Here is a 23592-nt window from a genome sequence, read left to right on the forward strand (position 1 = left end):
GCGCCCATACCCGTGGGTGCGCACGTGGTCTGCAAGCTCTGTAAGGGCTCGGGGTGCCCAGGCAAGGCGGCTTAGGTGCCTGGGGCTGGCGGGGTGGAAAGGCGAGACCTGGCAGTGGGGCAGACGGGCTGGGGGGCCGGTCCTGGAGGAGACGCAGGGCGGAGGCACAGCAGGTGAGCCTCCGCTGGCTGGCTTTCTTCCCCCCTGCCTGATGTCAGGAGCCTCACCAAGGCCACAGGGCGGGACGGTGGGGAGAGAGGGCCCCTGCCCTTTCCTCTGGGAGGCGCCCTGGTGGCCCGGCTCACTGGGCCCGCGCTGCAGGGTGGCAGTGGAGGTGGTGGCCACAATGACCTCGGCGGACGTGGTGTGGCAGGACGGCTCTGTGGGGCGCAGCATCCGCTCCAACGACCTCTTCCCCGTGCACCACCTGGACAACAACGAGTTCTGCCCCGGGGACTTCGTGGTGGACAAGCGAGGTAGGGCCGGGCAGAGCCCGGGAGGAAGGGCCAGAAGTCTGGGGTCAGGGAGGCTGCCCCGCAGAAGGCTCGTTCTCGTGAAGACGGGAGAGCCTCCCTGGCCTCCAGCGGCCCAGCCAGGGAACCAGTGGGTTGCGTGCCCTGCCGTGGTCGACTGGAGTTGGGGGGGTGCCCACGGCGCCACCAGGGCACCTGAACGAGGCGTGTCCCCTCCTCTGGGTCCCCAGTCCAGAGCTGCCCGGATCCCGCTGTCTATGGCGTGGTGCAGTCTGGGGACCACATGGGCCGCACCTGCATGGTCAAGTGGTTCAAGCTGCGGCCGAGCGGAGACGACGTGGAGGTGCGTGTGTGCCGCCCCTGCGCTCCGTCAGGGTGGGCTCTGGTGGGCCGGGGGTGGGGCCCCGGGCTCACCGCCGTCCGTCCCGACCCAGCTGATCGGGGAAGAGGAAGACGTGAGCGTCTACGACATCGCTGACCACCCTGACTTTCGGTTCCGCACAACCGACATCGTCATCCGAATTGGCAACACGGAGGATGGAGCACCTCACAAGGAGGATGAGGTACGCTGGCCGCTCGCCCGCGGGTTCCAGCCGGGACTCCTCCTCCTCACTGGCCCGGGCGGCGGCTGCACTACCTGATGGTGCCACCAGGGGGCGTCAGGAGCCCGGGCCTGTGAGTCCTCTGGGCGGCCTGTCCCTAGCACCTTCCCCAGGAGAGCGGCCATCCCAGGTGGGGCTGCCCCTCGGCCTGACCACCTGCACGAGGACTCCCCAGCCTGCCAGGATCAGACCTCGTTCACGCAGCTGCTCCCTGAGCTCCAGAAGTTAGCTATTAGGGAAGCCCCGCTCCTGTCCGAAGTGAGTGAGCACAGGAGAGGCCTGCAGAGGTGGCCTCTGAGCTGGGCCCTGGAGAACAAGTGGGACACTAGGTGGGGTCAGGCAGAAGCACGGGAACCAAAGTCCGAACCCCTGGAACCCCATCTTGGGGATGTCTGGAAACCCAGAGAGACCAGGATGCTGAGAACAGGAAGGGAGTGAGTGGGGGCTCAGGACAGCCGGCAGTGGGGCTGTTTCAGCCAGAGGGTCCCATGCCCCACTTCCTCACGGGGCCTCTGGCGACCACCCACATCTCTCTGTTCTCTTGGCCTGGCCCCTGCCCCCACCCTGGGAGAGCTGCACCTTTGACCCGGTCCCATTTGCCCTGCAGCCGTCAGTCGGCCAGGTGGCCCGCGTGGACGTCAGCAGCAAGGTGGAGGTGGTGTGGGCTGACAACTCCAAGACCATCATCCTGCCGCAGGTAAGGCCCTGCTCGAAACTGGCAGCTGAGCCGCTGGGCGGGGGTGGGGAGAATCGCGGGCCTGCCCGGTGGGGCTGCCTTCTTTTGGGTAGGGGGTCTCGGGGAAGCTTGAAGGGAAGAGTGCAGGGTGAGGGAGGAGAACGGAGGGCAGCCCTCAGCCCGTCAGTCTCAGCCCACCTGGCGGGCTCCCTGGGTTGCCAGGTGTGTGTAGATTTTCACAGAGCTCTCGGCCCTGCCTTGATCCCCATCTCACTGTGCTAAGAAAACGCAGGTTGCAGAGTTCCCCCTGTGGCACAGCGGGTTAAGAATCTGACTGCAGTGGTGCAGGTCACTGCGGAGGTGTAGTAACAATCCCCAGCCCGGTGCAGTGAGTTTAAAGGATCTGGCGTTGCTGCAGCTGCGGCATAGTCGGCAGCTGCGGCACAGATTCTGTCCCTGACCCGGGAACAGCTATATGCCGCAGGTGCAGCCATTTAAAAACAAAACAAAACAAAAACACAGGGTGCTTGGAGGAGTTCCCATCATGGCACAGCAGAAGCGAATCCGACTAGGAACCATGAGGTTGCGGGTTCCATCCCTGGCCTTGCTCAGTGGCTTACGGATCCGGCGTTGCCGTGAGCTGTGGTGTAGATCACAGACACGGCTCGGATCCCACGTGGCCATGGCTGTGGTGTAGGATTCGACCCCTAGCCTGGGAACCCCCGTGTGCTGCAGGCGTGGCCCTAAAAAGAAAGAAAGGAAACAGGTTGCTTCCTATAGGGAGTAGAGCCTTCCCACCAGCACTTCTAGGAGGGCGTTCGCAGATCAGGAAAGGGCACAGATGGGTTCTGCGCAGCGGGGCTGTTCGGCACCGTTTCTTTGCCCCTCGTCGGAGCTGATCCTCACACCCCGGCTCACCCCTCCCGGTGCTGATATGGGGGGGCAGGGGGAATGGCGCACCCCTCATCCAGGAGGCTATTCCGGGGATGGGGACAGGATGCGACACGGCCCAGCAGAGTGAGTGCACTTGGTGGCCAGGAGGCCGGACTGGACTGTCGGCTGGGCCTCAGGTCCTGGGCGGGGCCGGGCAGCGGAGGTGCCTCCCGGGGCCTAGAGACCACCTGGCACAGAGGCCCAACTACAGAGCCAGGGCAGGAAAGGGAGGAAGGGCCGAGGGGCCGCCGAGGGTCGGGGTCCCCAGCAGAGCGCCCCCTCTTCCCCCAGCACCTGTACAACATCGAGTCCGAGATCGAGGAGTCAGACTATGACTCGGTCGAAGGCAGCACCAGCGGGGCGTCCTCGGATGAGTGGGAGGATGACAGTGACAGCTGGGAGACGGACAATGGGCTGGTGGAGGACGAGCACCCCAAGATAGAGGAGCCCCCCATCCCAGCCACCGAGCAGCCGGCAGCCCCTGAGGAGGACAAGGGGGTGGTGATCAGCGAGGAGGCCGCCACGGCCGCCATCCAGGGGGCCGTGGCCATGGCCGCCCCTGTGGCCGGGCTGATGGAGAAGGCTGGCAAGGACGGGCCCCCGAAGAGCTTCCGCGAGCTGAAGGAGGCCATCAAGATCCTGGAGAGCCTCAAGAACATGACCGTGGAGCAGCTCCTGACGGGCTCGCCCACCTCCCCCACAGTGGAGCCCGAGAAGCCCACGCGGGAGAAGAAGTTTCTGGATGACATCAAGAAGCTGCAGGAGAACCTCAAGAAGACCCTGGACAACGTGGCCATCGCGGAGGAGGAGAAGATGGAGGCGGCGCCGGACGCGGAGCGCAAGGAGGAGAAGCCCGAGGGGCAGTCGCCCGTGAAGGCCGAGTGGCCCAGCGAGACGCCCGTGCTCTGCCAGCAGTGCGGCGGCAAGCCCGGGGTCACCTTCACCAGCGCCAAGGGCGAGGTCTTCTCGGTGCTGGAGTTCGCGCCCTGTGAGTTCACCCCGTTCGTGTTACAGATCCAGAGGCTGGGTGGCCGGGGCGGGGCACCACGTCCCGGGTGAGGGCACCAGGAGGGCTGCGCGGCGAGCCTGTGGGTGTGTGGGCCCCCCCCCATCTGGGACGTGCTCCCGGCAGGTGCTCCCTTGGGGCCACGTTTCCCTGGGTAGGGCGGCAGCTGCGCTTGAGACAGAGTCCCAGGCCTCGCCGCCAGGGACTGACCCCTCTGTCTTCCCCTCCAGCAAATCACTCTTTTAAGAAGATTGAGTTCCAGCCTCCAGAAGCCAAGAAGTTCTTCAGCACAGTGCGGAAGGAGATGGCGCTGCTGGCCACCTCGCTGCCCGATGGCATCATGGTCAAGACCTTTGAGGACAGGATGGCAAGTAGTCCAGGCTGGGCTGGGCCTGGCAGGTGTGCGGGCTGGGCTCCTGGCACCCGAGGGGCGGCCCCCAGCCCCTTAACAGGGCAGGAAGGAGGCTGTCGGGAGAGCCGTGGAGCTTTCAAGAGTCTTACCCTGTCATTCTTTTTTTTTTTTTTTTGTCTTTTTGCCATTTCTTGGGCCGCTCCCGCGGCATATGGAGGTTCCCAGGCTAGGGGCCTAATCGGAGCTGTAGCTGCCAGCCTACGACAGAGCCACAGCAACGCAGGATCCGAGCCACATCTGCGACCTACACCACAGTTCATGGCAACGCCGGATGGTTAACCCACTGAGCAAGGGCAGGGACCGAACCCACAACCTCGTGGTTCTTAGTCAGATTTGTCAACCACTGCGCCACGATGGGAACTTCCTGTCATTCTCTTAAAAGTTAGTTTAAATGATATAATTATTACCTGAATCTTCTCCCCCCCCCCTTTTTTTTTGAAAAATTAGATCATTATAGAAAAAGTTAAAGTTGCCTTTGACTGGTCCTCGCCCTGCTGCCTGGGCCCGTGCGTCCCCTTCCTGGTGATCCGTTGGCGTGTTCGCCTGGTCACGCGCCGCTGCGAACACGTTCTGCTTCGTAGGATTCATTTTACACACACAGCGCAGTGTCGTCGTTTGCATCGTCCGTAGCTTCTTTTCACCAGCAGGGTAATTCTGAGACCCGTTGGGGTGGCTTCACGTCGATGTCACTCATTGCCTTTCAGCTGCAGAGTAGCGCAGCCTCCCGTGGCCGTGTCGCACCGTTTCCCGCTCCTCTGTCTGTGGCGTGGGCCCTGAGTTCGAGTCACGCTGCTGGAGGCGTGTCCGTGCTTCCTTGTTTGTGCCAGGAATGGCCCAGTCCACCTGCCACCTTCTTTGTTCAGCGGGCGTTCACTGGGCCTGGCTGTGTGCCAGCCACCCCTCGAGAGGCTGAATTTGGGTCTGAGGGAGCCCCGGCTCTGGCCCAGCCCTAGAGCGAGGGGCCAGAGGGGAAAGGGACCACAGAGGGGGATGCTGTTGAGAGGGCCCCTGGGCGGCCAGAAGCCATGGGCAGGGCCCGGAGCACTCGCTCGAGCTCCTTGGTTTTAGTAAAAGTCTTTTTTTTTTTTTTTTTGGTTTTTCTGCCTTTTCTAGGGCCACACCCGCGGCATGTGGAGGTTCCCAGGCTAGGGGTCTAATCGGAGCTGTTGCTGCCGGCCTACACCACAGCCACAGCGACGCCAGATCCGAGCCTCGACTGCGACCCACACCACAGCGCACGGCAACTAGTGAAATTCTTTTTGAAAGTTCCAGCCTCCTTCAGCTCTGCTGAATGAAGAACTGTTCCATTCAGTTTTTCCAAATCTCACTCAGAAGGAGAGGGAGGTGGTGTTATCTTGAGGCCGCGGCGTGGCTCCATTCACGAGTACACGAGAGGATTCTGATGCTCCAGCTGCTCCTTGGCCCTCGCAGGCGTCCAGCTGGTCACCCACCCGAGCATGTTGCCCTGGCGATGGCCCGCTGTACCCCACCACAGCGTCGATCTCTGATGCCTGGAGGGTCTCGGGTGGTCTGCCAGCATTTCCCGAGTTCACGACCTCTCTTCTCTCCCTTCCCTCTTGTTCCCTAAAAGCAACTGCAGCCTTCCCATCCTGGAAGGCTCTTCCATCTTCTGATTGGTTGTCATTGTAATTTGATGGAGGTGGGGCGGGGTCACAGCAGGTGTTTTGAGGAATGTGGCTTACAAGGAAGTGATTGGTAAAGGAAAAAGCTAGTGGGATAAAAACCAGTTTGGAAAACTCCTCGTGTGCCCAGCGTTAAGAGGTGCCAAGAAGGTCTGCACAGAGGTGTTTGCACTGAGCTTCCCGTTGCCGCAGTGTCTGAGTCCCCGGGGCGGTTCCTGCCCCTGGGGAAGGTCGGATCCGGGCGCTGCGTGCGGAAGGCCGCCGCCAGCCTCGCCTTCCCTCCCTGCCTCCTCCAGGACCTCTTCTCGGCCCTGATCAAAGGCCCCACTCGCACCCCGTATGAGGACGGCCTCTACCTGTTTGACATCCAGCTCCCCAACATCTACCCGGCCGTGCCCCCCCACTTCTGCTACCTCTCCCAGTGCAGCGGCCGCCTGAACCCCAACCTGTATGACAACGGGAAGGTGTGCGTCAGCCTCCTGGGCACCTGGATTGGAAAGGTGGGTACGGTGCCGCTCCCGGTCGGGGCGGGGAGGGCCCGTCTGGGCAGAGTGGCCGGAGCGCGCTGTGCGTGCCTGTGTTTCAGGGGACAGAGAGGTGGACGAGCAAATCCAGCCTTCTCCAGGTGCTCATCTCCATCCAAGGTAGGCAGGCGGGGCGGGGGGGGGGGGGGGTGACAGCCGCCGGGGGCACAGCGGCGCGGGCTCTTGCCTCCTCCGCCTCCTGTCTGAGCTCTGGCCCCCCCCGCAGGGGTTGAGGTCAGGCCAGCCCTGACGGGCTGCTCCTTGCTCCTCCTAAAGGTCTCATCCTGGTGAATGAACCCTATTACAACGAAGCTGGCTTTGACAGCGACCGCGGCCTGCAGGAGGGCTACGAAAACAGTCGCTGCTACAACGAGATGGCGCTCATCCGAGTCGTGCAGTCCATGACCCAGCTGGTGCGGCGGCCGCCCGAGGTCTTCGAGCAGGAGATCCGGCAGCACTTCAGCACGGGCGGCTGGCGGCTGGTGAACCGCATCGAGTCCTGGCTGGAGACCCACGCCCTGCTGGAGAGGGCCCAGGCGCTGCCCAACGGGCTCCCCAAGGACAGCAGCTCGCCCGAGCCGCCTGCTGCGGCCGAGCTCTCAGACTTCGGCCGAGAAGAACCTGAGGACGGAGGGCTGTTCCCTGGAGAGGCCTCCCAGGGCTCAGACTCGGAGGGCGGCGCCCAAGGCCTGGCCTCAGCTGGCAGGGACCGCACAGACCAGACTTCGGAGGCAGCGCCTGACACCGCGGTGCCACCCAGCGTCAAACCAAAGAAGCGGAGAAAGAGCTACCGGAGCTTCTTGCCTGAGAAGAGTGGCTACCCTGACATCGGCTTCCCCCTCTTCCCGCTTTCCAAGGGTTTCATCAAGAGCATCCGGGGGGTCCTGACGCAGTTCCGGGCCGCCCTGATAGAGGCGGGCATGCCCCAGGGCGCCGAGGACAAGTAGCTGCCAGCCCGGGGGACAGCGCGTCACGCGGGGAGAGGCCAGCTGCTGCCTGCTCACTCCCTCCCCTGGAAGCTCCCCTCTGCCCCTTCCTCCTGCGTCCCCCACGCGAGCCCCGCCCCTGCCCTCTCCTTCCCAAGGTGAGCTTGATGCTGAAGTGCAGGAAGTTCTCGCGACGCTGCCGTTTCTGTCCCGAAGCAATCCTCCAACAGGTCGGTCCCTGTGACGAAGGAAACCTGAAGCTCGTCGCTGGCTTTCCACCTGTCGCCCCAGGCGGACGGTCCCAGCAGTTCCTCCCCTGCCGCCTCCACCTCGGGTCGGAGGTGGGCTTTTCCTGGGCCTGGCACGGAGAGCTCTGGGCCCGAGCGCGTGCAGAGCGGCGGGACGAGTGGATGTGCCTTGCATGAAGTGTGGGTTGCTCCCGGGCTCGCCTGGTCCCCTTCTTCCTCTTCAGCTCCACCACAGCTTCCTAGTGTCCCAGGCCCTCCCGCCGCCACCACCAACCACGTCCTCCCTCGCCCCCCAACATCAGCACTCCCCCTCGGGAGCTGGAGCTGCTGTCACCCACGCCTGGCTCCGCTCCGGCCCGTCTGCGCAGGAGAGCCCTCAGGCCTGTTGAACTTGCTCTCTAAGAGAGGTTGGAACCAGGCTGGGGTCAGGGTGACACCCAGGAGAGGTGGTGGCCCTCACACGCTGACTCGGGATGAGGACCAGGGAGCTGCTGGGAAAGAAACAGCTGTAGGTGCCTTGCTCTTCTGTCCCACGGGGCTGGGGGACAGCAGCTCGGGCTTTTGGGCCTTGGCCGTGCAGACGGAAGCCGACGTCTGTCCCCGCTCAGCCCCACCCCAGGGCCCCAGGAGGCCGGAGCAGCAGCAGCACACACAGGCCAGGGCAAGCGCTGGGGCCTCTCCCATGGACTCTGCCCCTCCCTCCATCGGATGCTCAGGCTGGGAGGCGGCATGTAGCTCACTGAACACAGAGCCAGCCAGCCCCTCTCAAAGGAGAGCGAGGCCTCCTGCCAGCCCTGGGCTGGCAGGCTCCATGCAGGAGGGAGGCGGCCAGCAGGGTCCTCCTCCCTCGCAGAGACAGGCCCAGAGGTTTACACGTTTTCTAAGCGTTTGATAATGTGAAGCTCCAGGCTGAGAGGATGCTTTGAGCACACTGCAGCTGTGTAACTTGGGGTGTATGTATGTAATATTTAAGGTTGAAAGAAAATAAATCTCAAAAGCAAAGATATTAACTCTTATTAGAAAAAAAGACAAAATAAGAAGCCAAAGCATGATGCGTCTTGTCCGCCTTACGCTGGCTCCACGCCTGAGCTGCCACGACCCCGCAGCTGGCAGCAGCGAGGGAAGGATGGGGCCGGACCTCGGGCTGCAGCCTTGGGAGCCCAGAGTCGGTGTCCTGTGCGAGGGACGGGACGTCCCGAGTGGCTGGTGGGACTGCGCTTCCCGGTGCGCTGTTGACGTGGAGATGTGAATGCCTACTGCTTAAGATATCTGTATAAAGTGCTGTGTGATTAAACTTTTTTTTTACTTGCATTTTTTTCGTTTGGCTCATTACAATGTACAAAAAAGACAAGGTGGCACCATTAAACCTGCCTCTGCCATTCCTCTGGGCTGTGTTGCCTTTCTTCCCCTCGGGGGCACCTCACACACCCTCCCCAGGGGAAGGGAAGATGCGCCTTCCCTCACGGGGCCGGCCCGGAGCCTCTGCATTTCCCGTGGTCAGAGGCCTCGCGGGCGCAGGGCCCGAGGTGAGGGTCTAGGAGTTGAGAGGGTCAGTGCTCTGGTCTCCGAGCAGAGCCTGCGTTCTGTTCAAGAGCCACCTTGTAGCACTGTGCCAGCAGCAGCTGGGGGCCCCAAGGGCTGTGACTGACCCGTTTCACCAGTTCAGCTCCTTCCAGGTGCCGGGGAAGCTGACCTGACAGCACCCGGTCTGGGCTTTAAGCCAAAAGCGTCCTCCTTGGGGAGATTGGCATCTGCCCTCTCTGCTTCTTCCCTTTAACCCCTGCCCCCGCAAGGAGGAGGGGGAGCACCCTGCCTGGAGGGGTGACAGACACCTGGTGGAAGGGAACAGCTGCCTGCCGTCCTGACCTCCGCTCTGCGCCAGTTTTCCCCAAGCCCCCAACTCAGACACGGTCCCCTTTTTTGCTGAGAGCCGCTGGCTGTGCGGCCCTAGGTGGCATGCCTCGCAATGAGCCTCAGTCTTCCGTTGGCTCCAGGCCAAATGTATAATCATCACCCCACCCCCTGCCAAAGCGTCCTGGACCAGCCCTGGTCCTGTGCCCACCACCAAAATGACTGTTTTCAGGCCAGTACCAGGCGGGGCTCAACCTAGGAGGCACCATTGGGCTTCGTGTGAAATGCAGATCCCTGGCAGAAGCAAGACCCCACTCCCTCCCCACCCCTGGGGTGAGACTGGCAGGCTGGAAATGTCACTTTATTTGGACTTGACTCGGCGGGGGGGGGGGGGGGTGCTCCTGGGACAAAGCAGAGTGGCTTCCACGCTCCTGGCCCGTCCTTCCCCGCACCTCCAGGAGCCCAGGCGTCGTCCTTCCCCCCCCCACACACACACACCCCCCGCCCCATGCGAGCTGTTCACCCGCCCTCCAGTCCTGGGGGAGGTGGGGGAGGCGGGAGGGCAGGCCCAAGCTCAGAATGAACCGAGTAGACTAAGGCACGGCAAGGCCCACAGAGTCATGAGCGCTCTTCCCGGGGTGGCCTCTGCTGAGGCTTCTGGCTGAGTGAGGGCTGCGGCTCCCGGGAGGGGAGGGACTCTGAGCAGCCACTGACCATCCAGAAGTAGTTCGGGTGCACCTGGCCCTGCACAGCCTCGCTGACCAACATTTCTCCGTCCACAGCAAACACACCCTTCCCGTCCTTGGGCTCCAGGCGGAAGGCAACCACCGGTACGTACACCAAGTGGGGACACTCACACTCCATGTGCCTGCCTTTCTCCATGGCCAGGAAGAGGCGCAGCAGCATGGCCCGAGACACGCCAGCCCGCACGTAGAACAGGTGCATGGCGCCGGCCGTGCAGCGGCCCATGGGTGCAGCGAACATCTCGCTGCCCAGGTGTGAATGCAGCAGCGCCAGCACCAGCACAAAGTCCTGCTCCGGCACCACGGTCCAGTGGGAGGGCACCGGCTCCTCCAGGGGCACCAGGTGGGTGTCCACAGGGCCCTGCTGGGCCCACTGGGCCGGAGCGGAGGCGGGGGGCATCTTGGAGACCACCGTTTCTACAGGGAGGTAGGCCAGGCGACCCCGGTAGGTGCGCAGGGTCACCAGGCGCAGGAAGGTTCCCAGAGTGAACCGCATCTCGCCCAGGCCCCGAAACTTCTCACTCTCCAGATCCACGTCCGCGATGAAACCCCATGTCAGGCTGAGCACGGAGAAGACACGCAGCCCTGAGGCTGTCTGCAGGGACAGCAGATCCATGGGCGACAGCACCCGGCGACACAGCAGCCGTGTGCAGTTGGTCAGGAGGTCTTCATTTGTCACCTGCTCGTAGCTGCAGGGGAAAAAAGTCAGATGGGGGCGGGCAGGAGCCCTCACACATCCTCCCCTTCCTCCTCCTGGGGAGTCGGGGTAGGCAGAGTGATGCTGAGTCCCTAGGGAGTTAGCAGGAGCGACAGATGGAGCAGGTGGAGGCAGCCAGCTGGAGTCACCAAGAGAGGGCCCCAGAACGGAGGGCCAGGCTCCAGAGAAGAGGGAATGGACACATGGGAACTTATAACAGAAAGCCTGGCCGTAGGGTGGCACTGAGGGGAAACGGAGGCCCACTCTGGCCCTGGGCTCTCACCCGGCATAGTGGTTCAAAGAAGCTGCCAGTGCATTGCCAGAGCCGGCTGGGAGGCTACACAGGGGCTTCTGCATGGCGGTCTCCCAGTCCGGCCGCTCCATGAGCCCGTTCACCACCTGTTGGAGCACAGGTGGCCTCAGCCCCGCCCCTCGGCCCCGGCCCCGCCCCCTCGGCCCCGCCCGGCCTCCTGGTGCAGGTCTCACCTCGTGCATCAGCCCGTCTCCAGACATAATCACCAGCGCGTCCCAGAGTCTCAGGTCCTCCGCCCTCACCAGCTCCCGGGCGTGGTTCCGCCGGTCTGGGAGAGACAGGGTGGCCATCAAGGTGGGGGTGGGGAGGTCCCTGGCAGGGGATGCGCCCTGCACCCCCTCGGGGAGGCACTCACCGGTGAGCATCAGCGTGAAGGAAATGTCGGCCTGGACCAGCAGGGGCTGCACGTGGCTCCGGAAGAGCTGCAGGCCCTTGCCTTTGCCCCCGCGCGGATTTAACAGCACCAGCACGCGGCAGGGCCGTGGGAGCAGGATCCGGGGGCCGCCCGCTGTGAAAACAAACCCCAAAAGGCCGTGTCCCCAAACGGCCGCTAGGGGGCTGATGCCCACAACAGGGGCACGGGACCGAAACTTGGGGCCTGAAACCCCCGGGTAACTGATCCAATAGAGTCTGGCCCGCAGCAGACTCGGGCGGGGAGCTGCCGCGGGGGCACCGCGCAGGATACCCGGCCAGCTTGGCTTGGCTCAGGCCCGGCCCCCTTCTGGTCTCGTTGGGAAAAGCGCTTCTCTCGAGCGGTCCCAGCCCCTCTCTCTTGCCCAGGTGACTCTGGCCAACCTTCCTCGCGCGGTGGGGAGAAGGATCCTCCTAAAGGGCCCAGCCAGGCCCCCACAAACCTGCATCCATAACCTTGACCCGTGGCCCCCGCTGCCAGGGGGTCCCCGGCGCTGTCCGGGCGCTGTCCGCGGCCTCGGTTCCTGCCTTCAGCTCCTTATCGGTGCTGCCCAGGCGGGCGTCGCGGTGCCGACTGTGGGGCTCGCCCTCCCCGCCCGGAGCCGGGGCTGTGGAGGCACCCGCGTCATTCCCTGCGGTTGCTGGATCTGAGGGAGAGGAGACAGCCTTGGTGGAGTCCGGAGCGGCCCCCTGAGGTAGGGGGCGCCCCGCTAGATCCTCGGACCGCGCGCGGGGAGCCGCGCGCTCCGGCATCGCCTAGTTTTCCGAGAGATCCAAAGAGCCGAGATCCAGTGCCACCAAGGGCTCTCCTGTCCTAGAACTGAGCCCCCACCCCCAGAACGAAGGGTCCTGTGGGGCTTTCTTTTCTGGGGCCTCGGGTTCCGGCCCGACGATGAGTCAGAGCCCTGTGGCTCCCGCCGAGGGAGCAGCTCCTCACTCCCTGCGGGCTGCCAGGAGGAGGGGAGTCCAGATGCGTAAAAATTCCAGAACTTGAGTGGACAGCGCAGGGCACGAAGTTCGGGACGAGCGATCCCCTCCCCGAAACAGCCGGGTCACCGGGTCCTCTACCCCGAGCTCCGGAGCGGTCCGGGCCGCTGAGCGCCTCCAAGAGCCCGGCTGTGCAGCGCCGCGCGCAGCGCTCGTGCAAGTAGCGCCGGAGTCGCGCAAGGGCTGAGCCGGAGCCCGGCCGCGAGCCGCCGCCTGCCTCAGCTGGAGCCGAGTGAGCGCGGAGGCCCTGCAGTGCACGGCCAGTTTCCCCGGCCGCCCAGGAGCCACGAACCGCGAGAGGGCAGGGCGGAAGGCCAGCCCTACCCAGTCGGTCCGGTTTGCCGGGGAAGCGCCACCTCCGTTCCCCACGTGGCCTAGGGCGGAACGCAGTTCTCCCTGGGCTCAGCCTCGCGACAGAGGGACAACTGGAGCGCCGGGCAAACGCTGACCGCCCGGCCTCGCTGTCTCGGGCCTCAAAGTTTTCCCTCAACTTCGGGGGAGGGCGCTGTGCCCCGACGCCCGCCCTGGCCACGCCCCGCGGTCGCGGGGGTGGAACCCGCGCCAAGCTCGGCCCGGGCCAGCCTGACCCCGGCCTCGCCGCGCCGCCTCCCGCACTGTCCGCGGCCCCGGCCCGGCCAAGTGCAGCCCTTTGGCTGAGTCCCGGGACGCTGGGAGCAGGCGACCCGTGAGAACGCGGCACCGGAGGAGCGGAGGCCGTTGACAAGGCGCCGAGCCCCAGGCCCGGCCACGAGAGGCGCACCGCGGGCGCAGCGTCTGGAGCGCGCGGGTGTGAACGCGCAGCGCGGGCCGAGGCACAAACTCAACGCGGCTCCCAAAGTCCGAGCGGCTCCCGGGTGGGGGCTTCCGGCGCTTGTGGCTCAGGGCTCCCGGCAGACCCTCGGCTGCCTCTGGACGCTGCGACCTTTCGTCCCGGAGTCTCCTGGCAGAACTGGCCCCGCAGCCCGCGCCGGGCAAGCAGCGCCCCCTTCGCGCGCTCCGCCCCATCCCACCTAGAATTCGAGTCCCAGACCCGGCCGAGTGCCCCCAGCTCCGTGCCGGGGCGTCTCTCCAGCGGCTCCAGTTCCCCCCCGCCCCAGGGAGTTATTTTTAGCCTCCCGACCGGCACCCGGGCCACGCAGCCACCCTGCCGGAGGCAGCCGGCGCGCCGTCCCGGGGTGGGCGGGCGACCGGCGCTGGGGGCTGCGGTTGGAGGAGGGGGCCTTGTCAAGAAGCTCAAAAGCTGGATCCTTTTCCCAGAGGGCAACATCGAAGCTCACCTGGGCCTGAGAATCTGCCCCGCAGTGGGGCGCCCCTCACCCACCCGAGAGGAGCTTGGTGGTGTAAGCAGACCCAGGGTTCCGCATCCGGACTGGAGAGCCATGCATGGGCGGGGGGGGGGGGGTGTCCCCGTCGCCCCCACTGGCTCAGCGAGAAGATGCCAACGGGCCCGGGAGTTTTCACTTTAACGGAGGCAACGGGGGACGCGTGTGTCAGTGAGTGTGTGATAAACATATCACCGGCAAGTAAGTGTCTGACCTGAACGTGTCCGCGACCAACACGAGTAAAGTCCCTGGGAGGTAGGTGGTTTGCGGCGACCCAGAGGAGGAAGTTGCTGAGGCCGACTGGATGACCTGAGCAGGTGGGGCCAAAGTTAGAAAAAACCAAGCCACCGGTGGAGGCTGAGACCGTGCAGGCCCGGACTGCAGAGGGCTCACGCGCCCACACCTGCTCTCACCCGACCACCGCTCGCTCACACCTCTCTCTTCCCGTGGCCCCTTGAGGTCGAGAAGAGGCGGATGCCGGCGGCGCGAGTAACTCGGACACGCCTCCGCGGCATCTTCTCTTCCGGAGGACCCAGGCGGCCCGGCCCCGTTTCCCAACACCTCGGGGTGGCGGGGCGATGGAGTGGGGGGAGGCGGAGCCCAGGTCTCCCCAGGTAGGAGGGAAGCGCAGGCTGAGACGCGCAGGTCCCCGGGCCGGTCCCCTGGCGCTCGTCCGGGTCGTGGCCACCTTCGCCCTGCGCGGCCCGGGGTCAGCCCTGGCTGGGTCCTGAGCGTCTCGAGCGCGTTCCGGGAAGGTGACTCAGCGACGCTTTCACGGGTCGAGAAACCGCGAAACTAGGAACCGCGGCAGGGAGCGAGGGCAGGGCGTCATCACCCCTCTCGCAGCGCCGCAGCCGGGGTCCGCCGAGGTCTGGTCTTGAACCTCCAGGTCCCCTACCCCCGCCCACCAGGAATCCGGCGCGGGGAGGGGAGCGCCGAGCTGCAGCCGCAGTGCCGCGGTCACGCGATGCGGGGACGCAAGCGGCGGCGGGAGGAGGGGGCTCGGTGCGGGAGCAGGAGCGCGATCCCTTTTCTCTCATTTCGCCTCCCACCTCGCCTGTCTTCTCCTTCCGCGAAGCCTACGGTCAAAGTCAGGGCTTTGGCGCCTGGAAGACGCGGGACGCGGTGGGGGGAGGCGGGGCGCGCATGCCGAGAGCTCGGGCTTGGAGGGAGGTGGCCGCAGAGGCAGCAGAAGCAGCCTCCTCCTTCTGCCTCGCTCGGGAGAGCACCTCCATCAATCCTGAAAAGCCGCTGTCTCAAACCTTGGAGGCCGGTGGGAAACTGAGCCCCCCGGGTGGAAGACCGTGAGTCCGTAGTGAGAAAGCCCACGTGCCGCAGGGTCCCGCCTCCTCCTCCCGGCGCCCCAGGCTGGAGCCCCAGGGGTCTTGGGGCCGGGCGGGGGCGGGGTTGACTGGAAGCCAGGCAGCGAGGGAGGCGGGGCAGCCTGCTGGGTTCGTTATCTGGCTCCGGGGGCCCAGTGGGAGGGAGGTGAAGGGCAGAGCCCTCTGGCCCCGGTTCCACTGGTTCCACTCCGCACAAAGGCTCCTCTGTCCTCCCTGCCCCCTCTCCCCCCTGCCTCACCCCCCCCACCACCACCGCCCCTGCTCTGCCCTCTTCATTCTTGCCGTCACCTCCCCCTTCCCCGGCTGCCTCCCTCCAGGCCCACACCGCCCTCATCCCCTCTCTGAAGAGCTTCTCACCCCTGGAAGCTCTCATCAGCATCCCAAGAGATGGGATTGGGCAAGAGCAAGATGCTTTTCCCTTTTGATGACGGAGGAACTGAAACCCTGAGAGATGAAGGGTCTTGCCTAAGCCACCCAGCCAGCGACGGACAGAGAAGCAAAGCAGGCCCCAACCCCAAGCCTGGGAGGCCTAGCTGGCATCTGAGTATCTGCTGGCTTGGTGGGTTGCTTGCCACCAAGTTGCGCCAGTCACCCAGCTGCTCCGTCTCCCCCAAGAAAGAGGAAGCATCCCGAAGCCCTGATCAGGCTTCAGCATCCAGGTCCTAATTAAGCAGGTAGCTCCTGTGGCCACGGGCCTGGCATCAGGCTTGAGCTGCCCTGATCACCAGCCCACAGCTCAGCGGGCAGGTAACACCTGTCTCACAGGTGAAAGAGTCTGCCTTTCCCGCTCTAGCTAACCCCCTTCCTCCGTGAGGGCAGCCTCCCCAGGTGGACACGCCTGAGAACCCTTTTTTGTCCTTCTTTGAAGAAAGAAAGCAGGCATTCATTGGGCCTGGCCCAGCTCTCTGGAAACTTGGTAGCCGAGGCCGCCAGATTGCAAATGACTTGCTTTTATTAGCTTAGGGTTCCTGCCATCTCACCTTCCCTGAAGCTACCCTCCCTGGAGGTTTCAGCTCCCCAGCTGAACTGCAAGGCTCCGTGGCCTCCCTTGACCTCAAGGCCTTTCTGCCTGCGCGGCTGCAAGGACAGGGGAGGGAGGTGTCCGGCGCTGCAAACTCTTTTTAAGACTGGTGTGCCGGGACTGCCCCAGAAGTGGCTTTCCATTCTGAGATCCTGGTGACCGTGCCAGACACTGAGGCTGCCGGGCTGAGGATGGAGGGGCATGCCTCACAGGGACATCCAGAACAGCCTGGTCACACAGGATTCTTGGCTCCTTGCAGGGAGGGAGAGTTTCTGTTTCTGGTGATTCAGCTCTGGGTGTGATGGGGTTAACCTAGCCCTATCTCTTGAGTGGCCTCTTTGTTCTCATGGGTGTCCTTGGGGCATCTGGGAACCGAGGTCTCTTCTGGGCCTCTGGTTTCTGCCTCCCACACACCCCCACCTGCAGGCCTGCTGAGGCATTTGTCATGGTAACAAGGTACCTCTGGGTGGCATGTCGGGAGTTCCCGTTGTGGCTCAGCAGGTTAAGAACCCGACCAGTATCCGAGAGGATTCGGATTCCATCCCTGGCCTCGCTCAGTGGGTTAAGGAGCCAGTGTTGCTGCGAGCTGCAGTGTAGGTGCACGGCTCAGATCCTGAGTTGCCGTGGCTGTGGTGTAGGCCAGTGGCTGCAGCTCCAATCCCATCCCTAGCCTGGGAACTTCCACATGATACAGGTGCAGCCGTAAAAAGAAAAAAGACATTTACCATTTCACTGTTCTCAAGAAATCCAGGAATAAGATGTCGGCAGGGTAGGTTCCTTTTGAGGACTGTGAGGGAGCGTCTGTTCCAGGCTTCTCTCCCGGCTTCTGGCGGTTGGCTGGGTAACTTTGGTGTTCCTGGTCCTGCGCGTGCACCTCCCAGGCTTTGCCTTCACTGTCTCATGGCCCTCTTCCCTGTGAAATTAATGGACTGAGATTTGCTCTTTTGGGGTCTGGATTATCTTCTGTGGGCATGTTCTTTTTTGAATGCAAATTACCCTGGGAGAGGAGTTCCCTGGCAGCTCAGTAGGTTAAGGACCTGGCCTTGTCACTACTGTGGCACAGGCTGGATCCCTGGCCCAGGAAGATGCGGCTGGGATCCCGTGTTGCCGTGGCTGTGGCGCAGGCCGGCAGTTGTAGCTCCGATTGGACCCCTAGCCTGGAAACCTTCATATGGTGCAGATGCGGCCCTAAAAAAAAAAAAAAAGAAAAAGAAATAAAAATTAAAAAAATAAAATAAAATAAATTAAAAAATAGCAATACTAGCTGTCTCAAAAGAGGACAAAAGGGCATGCTCACGTGGGTGCTGGAGGAAAGTGTGTCCAGAAGCTGGACCTGCCCACCTCCCAGCGCTGCCGGGACAAGCTGTGGCGAGGAGTTGTTTGTGTCTGTGCTGGCTGCCAGGTCACTTCGCCCTTGCCCACCGGCTGCCCTGACCTTCACATCTTACTTCCCATCTCTGTTTATGGGATCTTTCGCTTCCTGAGCAGATGGGTTTATTCCCCCCTTCGTTGAAAGAACAAAGCTGAGTTTTGTGTTTGTGTATCAGGTTCCTGTTGCTGCAACAGTATTACCTTGCAGTTGTGGAGGTCAGAAGTTTAAAATGGATTGGCAGGGCTGGGCTGCCTTCCGTTTCTATCTTCTAGAGCCACCTGCACTCCTTGGCTCCAGGACCCCTTCCTTCACCTCCAAAGCTTGCAGCATAGCATCTTCATCTCTGTCTGACCGTTGCTTCTTTTTTTTTTTTTTACTTTTCTAGGGCCACTCCCACGGCATATGGAGGTTCCCAGGCTAGGGGTTGAATCAGAGCTGTAGCTGCCAGCCTACGCCAGAGTCACAGCAACATGGGATCCGAGCCACGTCTGCAGCCTATACCACTGCTCACGGCAACGCTGGGTCCTTAACCCACTGACCAAGGTCAGGGATTGAACCTGCAACCTCATGGTTCCTAGTCAGATTCGTTAACCACTGAGCCACGACGGGAACTCCTGACCTTTGCTTCTGTTGTCGCATCTTCTCTGACTCCGACCTTCCTACCTCCCTGGTATAGGGACCCCTGTCTGTGAGGACACTGGCCCCACCTGGCTCACCAGGATAATCGCCCCGTTCAAGAGCCTTAACTCAATCGCATCTGCCAAATGCCTTTTGCCACATATTCAGGGCCCCGTGGATTATGACACAGACATCTTGGGGGGCTGCTATTCTGCCAACCACAGTTAAGGAGGGATAGTCTGGGAACCGTGTCTCTGGGAGTTCCCGTTGTGGCTCGGTGGAAACGAATCTTACTGGCATCCATGAGATTACAGGTTTGATCCCTGGCCTCGCTCAGTGGGTTAAGGATCCAGCATTGCCGTGATCTGTGGTATAGGTTGCAGATGTAGCTCGGATCTCACGTTGCTGAGTCTGTGCCGTCGGCTGGCAGCTGTAGCTCCAATTCGACCCCTAGCCTGAGAACTTCCATATGCTGCTGGTGCAGCCCTAAAAAGCAAAAAAAAAAAAAAAAAAGAACTTTCTTTCTAGCATTCGCCATCTCCCCAGTGCTACCAACTGAACTCAAACCAGGAACCTCATTTCCCCTAAATAAGTGTGTCATGTGGGGACGGAAAACGCTCATGCTGACGTCGGCATGTGATTCTGTAGACTTCATGATCTCGGACTCAGCAGGCGGAGGCCCCTACAAAGAAAACTGGTTCCCATTGTTTAAAATTACCCAGGGAAAAAAATTACCCAAGAGGGAGCAATGAGCATCTTTGCTAAACGGAGTAATTGCAGGATTGCAAAACCGCAACTTTTCACCTGAGGAAGGGGTGGGGAGCAGACCAGCCCAGCCACTTCCATCCTGGCAGGATTCCCTGCTGCGCTTTGTGGGAAGGGCTGGCCACGGGGCACAGCCTGCTAGGTGCCACACAGAAGTGTGGGGCCCTCTCGGCTTCTGTCATATGACCCGACAGTCCAGCTACTTCTATTCCTCTGTGGTGAGGCTGGACCAGGCCGGCTACATGGAGAACGGTGGCTCAGAACATTCCACAGGCTCCTGCTGACATCAGCTCCAGTTTGGGCCCAGTCTGGGCTCTGGCCTGGTCTCCAGTATCCAGTCCGCCATCCTGGATGCCTGTGAGGGAAGAGCTGGTCCCCCTTTCTGAGGCTGCAGCCAGGCCCCCACCCCACCCCACCCAACTGTGCTTTGGCACCTGTGCCCTTGTCTCATGGTCACCACCATGTCATTTTGTCATTCAGATGTCCTGCACAGTGCATCTCTGGTTCGGAGATGCTGTGACTGGCGAACATTCTCCTGCAAGGGAAGAGACACCCCCAGCCACGTGTCACGTCGCTTTGGGTGATGCCCAAAAGGCGAACTTCTGGAAAGCAGGAAGAGGGACCAGGCAGGCACCCCTGCAGTCAGGGAGCAGGAAAGCCGAGCTGTTTTATCCAGCGTCCAGGCAGAGGGGATGGGTGTGGACGCAGATTTCCGGGGGCTTTTTATTGTGCGGTGTTTTCCACTTTCACATCTCGCACGAGCGAAGCCATGTCCTTGGGTGGGTCCCAAAGCAAACAGACGGTGAGCTGGACGCAGCGCATTTGCGCTAAAGGTCTGGCATGGCTTCTTCCTACCTGCGCATGGACCCCTTGCTCAGAGCAAAGGTGAAGTCCTCTCTCACCCGCGCTGGAGAGGCTCACGCTGCCTGGGGGTTGCCCTTGGGAGGCGCCCTGAGGCCCCTGGTAGCCACCCAGAGACGCGTCCCATTTATGTAGCCACTTCAGCCTCCTTCACAGACGCCCATTCACTGGAGGTAAAAGAGGGGCCGGGGCCAAGCGGCAGAGACGTGGGGCCTGGAGCGGGGCTTGCCTGCCCCTTAGGCTCATTATCTGCATCCCCAAAATAGAAATTCCTCTTCCCTGGAGGCCAGCCTCCTGAAGGTCAAGCCCTTCGATTCTTTCCAGACACAACCCTGGTAATTTAAGGAATGATTACACAGGATGGGCTGGGCAGCGGGGGCCGGGAGCGGGGCCCGGACCAGGGACACTGTAACCTCATTCCACACGTGTGCCCCTAAAGCTTTGTGCAGCCAAGGGAAAGATGCCGTGCTGACCCCAGAGGAGAGGCACTTCCAAAAGTGGCTCCTTGTTCTTTGTGCTCCTTGCCCTGACGCGCTCACCCCGGCACCGTGAGCAGCATCTTGAAAATGAGTTCAGATGTCATTTCTCCTTCAAGGCGCCATGAGATCATCCTACGAGTGGCCTCCTCTGAAACGCCCCATTTCAAAACGCAAAGGGGGAGTTTGGGTCGTGGCGCAGCGGAAATGACTCTGACAGACACCATGAGGTTGTGGGTTTGATCCCTGGCCTTGCTCAGTGGGTTAAGGATCTGGCTTTGCTATGAGCTGTGGTGTAGGTCACAGACAGGGCCTGGATCTGGCGTTGCTGTGGCTGTGGTGTAGGCTGATGGCTACAGCTCTGATTCAACCCCTAGCCTGGGGACCTCCCTGTGCCGCGGGAAGTGGCCCTAAAAAGACAAAAAGACCAAAAAAAAAAAAAATCACAGTGGAGAGCCAAGTGATTACCTGTCAAATTTACAGACTAGTTAGTGCAATTATTTAAAAAAAAAAAAACTAGTATTGGGGAAATAACAATTTAAAAAATATATATATATATATAAAATAAGTTCTCTTCTGATCCCTGCCAAAAAAAAAAAAAAAAAAAAAAAACACTAAAAATGCAATAGGCTTGGAGAATGCGCCTGAGCAGCGAGGAGCTTCTCGGGGGCGGCTGAAGAACCTAACCTTTCTTTCCTCTTTCTGTTTCCTTCCTCGAGCTGCACTTGGCAGCGTTCTGCACACAGAAGTCCTGGAGAAATGCTTGCAGGCTGACCTCTGCCAATCACAGCATCCCTCCGGCAGATGCAGCAGAGCACCCAGGGGAGGGAGCCCCATATGAGCGCCAGGTGGCTGCTGTGCGATGCTGAGAGCCCAGGAAGGGTACAGTCCGACCCCTGCCTCCTCCTGGCTCCGTGCAGCAGGCTGGTGGGTCTCAGGAGGGACAGACCGACGGCTCTGATGCAGAGTTAAAAGGACACATCAATCTTCCTGACTCGGCATGACCTAGAAAAATCCATAGCATCAGAACTTGGCATTTACAGACAAGCGCAAAGATCCTACCGTTTTAGGCTGAGTTCCAGTTGCCATGTGACCGGTATCTGTGACCACTCTGTTCTCAGATTGAGAACTTGGAGCATTTGAGGAACACTTGGGAACAGCAAAATGTGATTACCGTGGAATCAGATCAGCTGCCTTCATCTCTTGGCAGGAGTGAGTGTTACTCCTAAGGAGAGGGGTGTGCTGAGTCTTCCAGGGTGGATCTGTTACCCCGATTTGCAGCCCTTCGTAGGGCGGGAGCCACACTGGGGGCAGGCTGAATGGCCGACAGGAGGCAGGTAAACCCCAAGACAGCAGGGGCCATGTCTCTGAGGTCAAAGGAGGTTCTGAAATGCCAAGGACCCTGAGTGCAACAGCAGGAGCCTACTTCTAATTCTAAACGGGACTGGGGAGTTCCTGTTGTGGTGCAGCAGAAACGAATCCACCTAGGAACCATGAGGTTGCGGGTTCGATCCCTGGCCTCGCTCAGTGGGTTAAGCGTCTGGCGTTGCCCTGAGCTGTGGTGGAGGTTGCAGACGCGGCTTGGATCCAGCGTGGCTGTGGCTCTGGCGTAGGCCAGCAGCTGTAGCTCCGATTGGACCCTTAGCCTGGGGACCTCCATATGCTGCGAGTGAGGCCCTAAAAAAAAAGAAAGAAAGAAAGAAAGAAATGTCCAGAGTAGGGAATTCCATAAAAACAGAAAGCAGAGTGGTGGTTTCCAGGGGCTAGAGGAGGGGGCATGGGGAGCAACTGCTTAATGGATGTGGCTTTGCCTTAGAGCAGATGGAATGTTGTGGAATGAGACAGAGGTCGTGGTTGCACAACACTGTGAGTGTACGGAATGCCACTGACTTGTTTATTTTATGCTTTGCGCATTTCATTCCAATTAAAAAAAATTTTTTTTCCTTTTCTTTTTAGGGCTTCACCCACAGCATATGGACATTCCCAGGCGAGGGGTCGCATCAGAGCTGCAGCTGCCAGCCTAGACCACAGCCAAGCCTCAGCCACACCAGATCGGAGCCTCATCTGCAACTTTTGCTACAGCTCAGGGCAACGCCGGGTCCTTAACCCACTGAGCAAGGCCAGGGATTGAACCTGCATCCTCATGGATACTAGTGAGGTTTGGGTTCATTACTGATAAGCCCCAACAAGAACGCCCTAGAATCATCCTTTTGTGATGTACAGAAAGTCCATTTCTAAGGCTGCAGTTGATATTCTGATTTGAGTGGTGTTGACGAAAAAATAATTCTAGGCACTTGGTAAAGAAGGGGAAGGCAGACTTTCTTCAGGATAGGGGCAGGGTCTTGCAGTGGAGCAGGAGGGAGGAGCATTTGGGCTCAACTCCAAATGCAAGGAAAAGTGGGAACTTACAGCCAAGGAGCAGGGTGGGAGTTCATGCATGGAAAATTACTAGAGGAAACATCAGGGGTAAGGGAGGATTCTGGTGAAACTGGCCTAGCGGAGCTTGCTGAAGGCCGGCCAAGGGAGGCCAGATGTCCTCGGGGATGGCGAAACCCGAGCAGATACTACAGGTGACCAGACGTGGTGGAGGATGGGGCTGAACTGACTTAGCAGGATGTGTGCATTTTATTTATTTATTGGGCTGCGCCCTCGGCATGAGAAAGTTCCCAGGCCAGGATCAAACCCTTGCCACAGCAGTAACCAGAGCTACAGCAGTCACAATGCCAGGTCCTTAACCTGCTGAACCACCAGGGAACTCCCAACAGTGTATTTTTACATTTGGGAAAAAATATTTAAAACTCTGTTAGAAATGGGGAACATTTTTTATTTTTTTTTGCTTTTTAGGGCCACACCTACGGCATATGAAAGTTCCCAGGCTAGGGATCGAATTGGAGCCGCAGCTGCCAGCCTACACCACAGCCACAGCAACGCAGGATCCGAGCCATGTCTGTGACCTACACCACAGCTCACGGCAACACCAGATGCTTAAACCACTGAGCGAGGCCAGGGATGGCATCTGCCTCTTCATGGACCCTAGTTGGGTTCATGGACCCTAGTTGGAAATGGAAAAAATTTAAATCCAGCCTTTTCTATTTGTGAAAGCTCTCCCAAATGGATTGGAAATGATACATGCTAAAGACTCTAACTGGGTTTGGCCTTGGAATATCCCTAAAGGGAAGCAGAAGGAAGCAGCTGGCAACAGCCATGGGATCGGCTGATGGCCCCATCTCCTTCCTGGTCGTCTGGCACCACGATTCCCAAACTAGGCAGTGCCCGGAACCCCCTGGCTTCAACACTACAGAGGCCTGAGCCCCACCCTCAGAGATTTTGACTGAACGGGTCTGGACGGGGGCTGGGAGCTTGAGAATT

At 60.9% G+C, this 23592-nt stretch overlaps 2 protein-coding genes across 4 annotated transcripts in view; one reads left to right on the forward strand and one right to left on the reverse strand.

Moving 5' to 3' along the window:
• Window positions 1-8825, forward strand: part of UBE2O (ubiquitin conjugating enzyme E2 O) — a 58974-nt gene extending 50149 nt beyond the window's left edge. For both annotated transcript variants that reach the window (XM_047756568.1, XM_047756567.1), the window contains exons 10-18: window positions 322-476; window positions 704-816; window positions 908-1036; window positions 1683-1772; window positions 2976-3672; window positions 3921-4057; window positions 6042-6245; window positions 6332-6389; window positions 6546-8825. In XM_047756568.1, the coding sequence (XP_047612524.1) occupies window positions 322-476; window positions 704-816; window positions 908-1036; window positions 1683-1772; window positions 2976-3672; window positions 3921-4057; window positions 6042-6245; window positions 6332-6389; window positions 6546-7216 (2254 nt within the window). In that variant the 3' untranslated portion in view covers window positions 7217-8825. The remainder of the gene's footprint in view (window positions 1-321; window positions 477-703; window positions 817-907; window positions 1037-1682; window positions 1773-2975; window positions 3673-3920; window positions 4058-6041; window positions 6246-6331; window positions 6390-6545) is intronic.
• Window positions 8826-9639: 814 nt separating this feature from the next.
• Window positions 9640-13975, reverse strand: SPHK1 (sphingosine kinase 1). 2 transcript variants are annotated; one of them, XM_047756569.1, is made up of 6 exons: window positions 13723-13975; window positions 11902-12105; window positions 11403-11555; window positions 11221-11315; window positions 11018-11133; window positions 9640-10726 (listed from the first exon to the last, which is right to left on the reverse strand). In XM_047756569.1, the coding sequence occupies exons 1-6, from the start codon at window positions 13955-13957 to the stop codon at window positions 9913-9915; spliced, it is 1617 nt and encodes a 538-aa protein (XP_047612525.1). In that variant the 5' UTR covers window positions 13958-13975; the 3' UTR covers window positions 9640-9912. The 2 variants fall into 2 exon arrangements, with proteins under 2 accessions (XP_047612525.1, XP_047612526.1); XM_047756570.1 differs by lacking the exon at window positions 13723-13975 and having other exon boundaries at window positions 11902-12640.
• Window positions 13976-23592: the final 9617 nt, after the last annotated feature.

The sequence above is a fragment of the Phacochoerus africanus genome, chromosome 14 (assembly GCF_016906955.1).
Source record: "Phacochoerus africanus isolate WHEZ1 chromosome 14, ROS_Pafr_v1, whole genome shotgun sequence".
Lineage (NCBI taxonomy): Eukaryota > Metazoa > Chordata > Mammalia > Artiodactyla > Suidae > Phacochoerus > Phacochoerus africanus.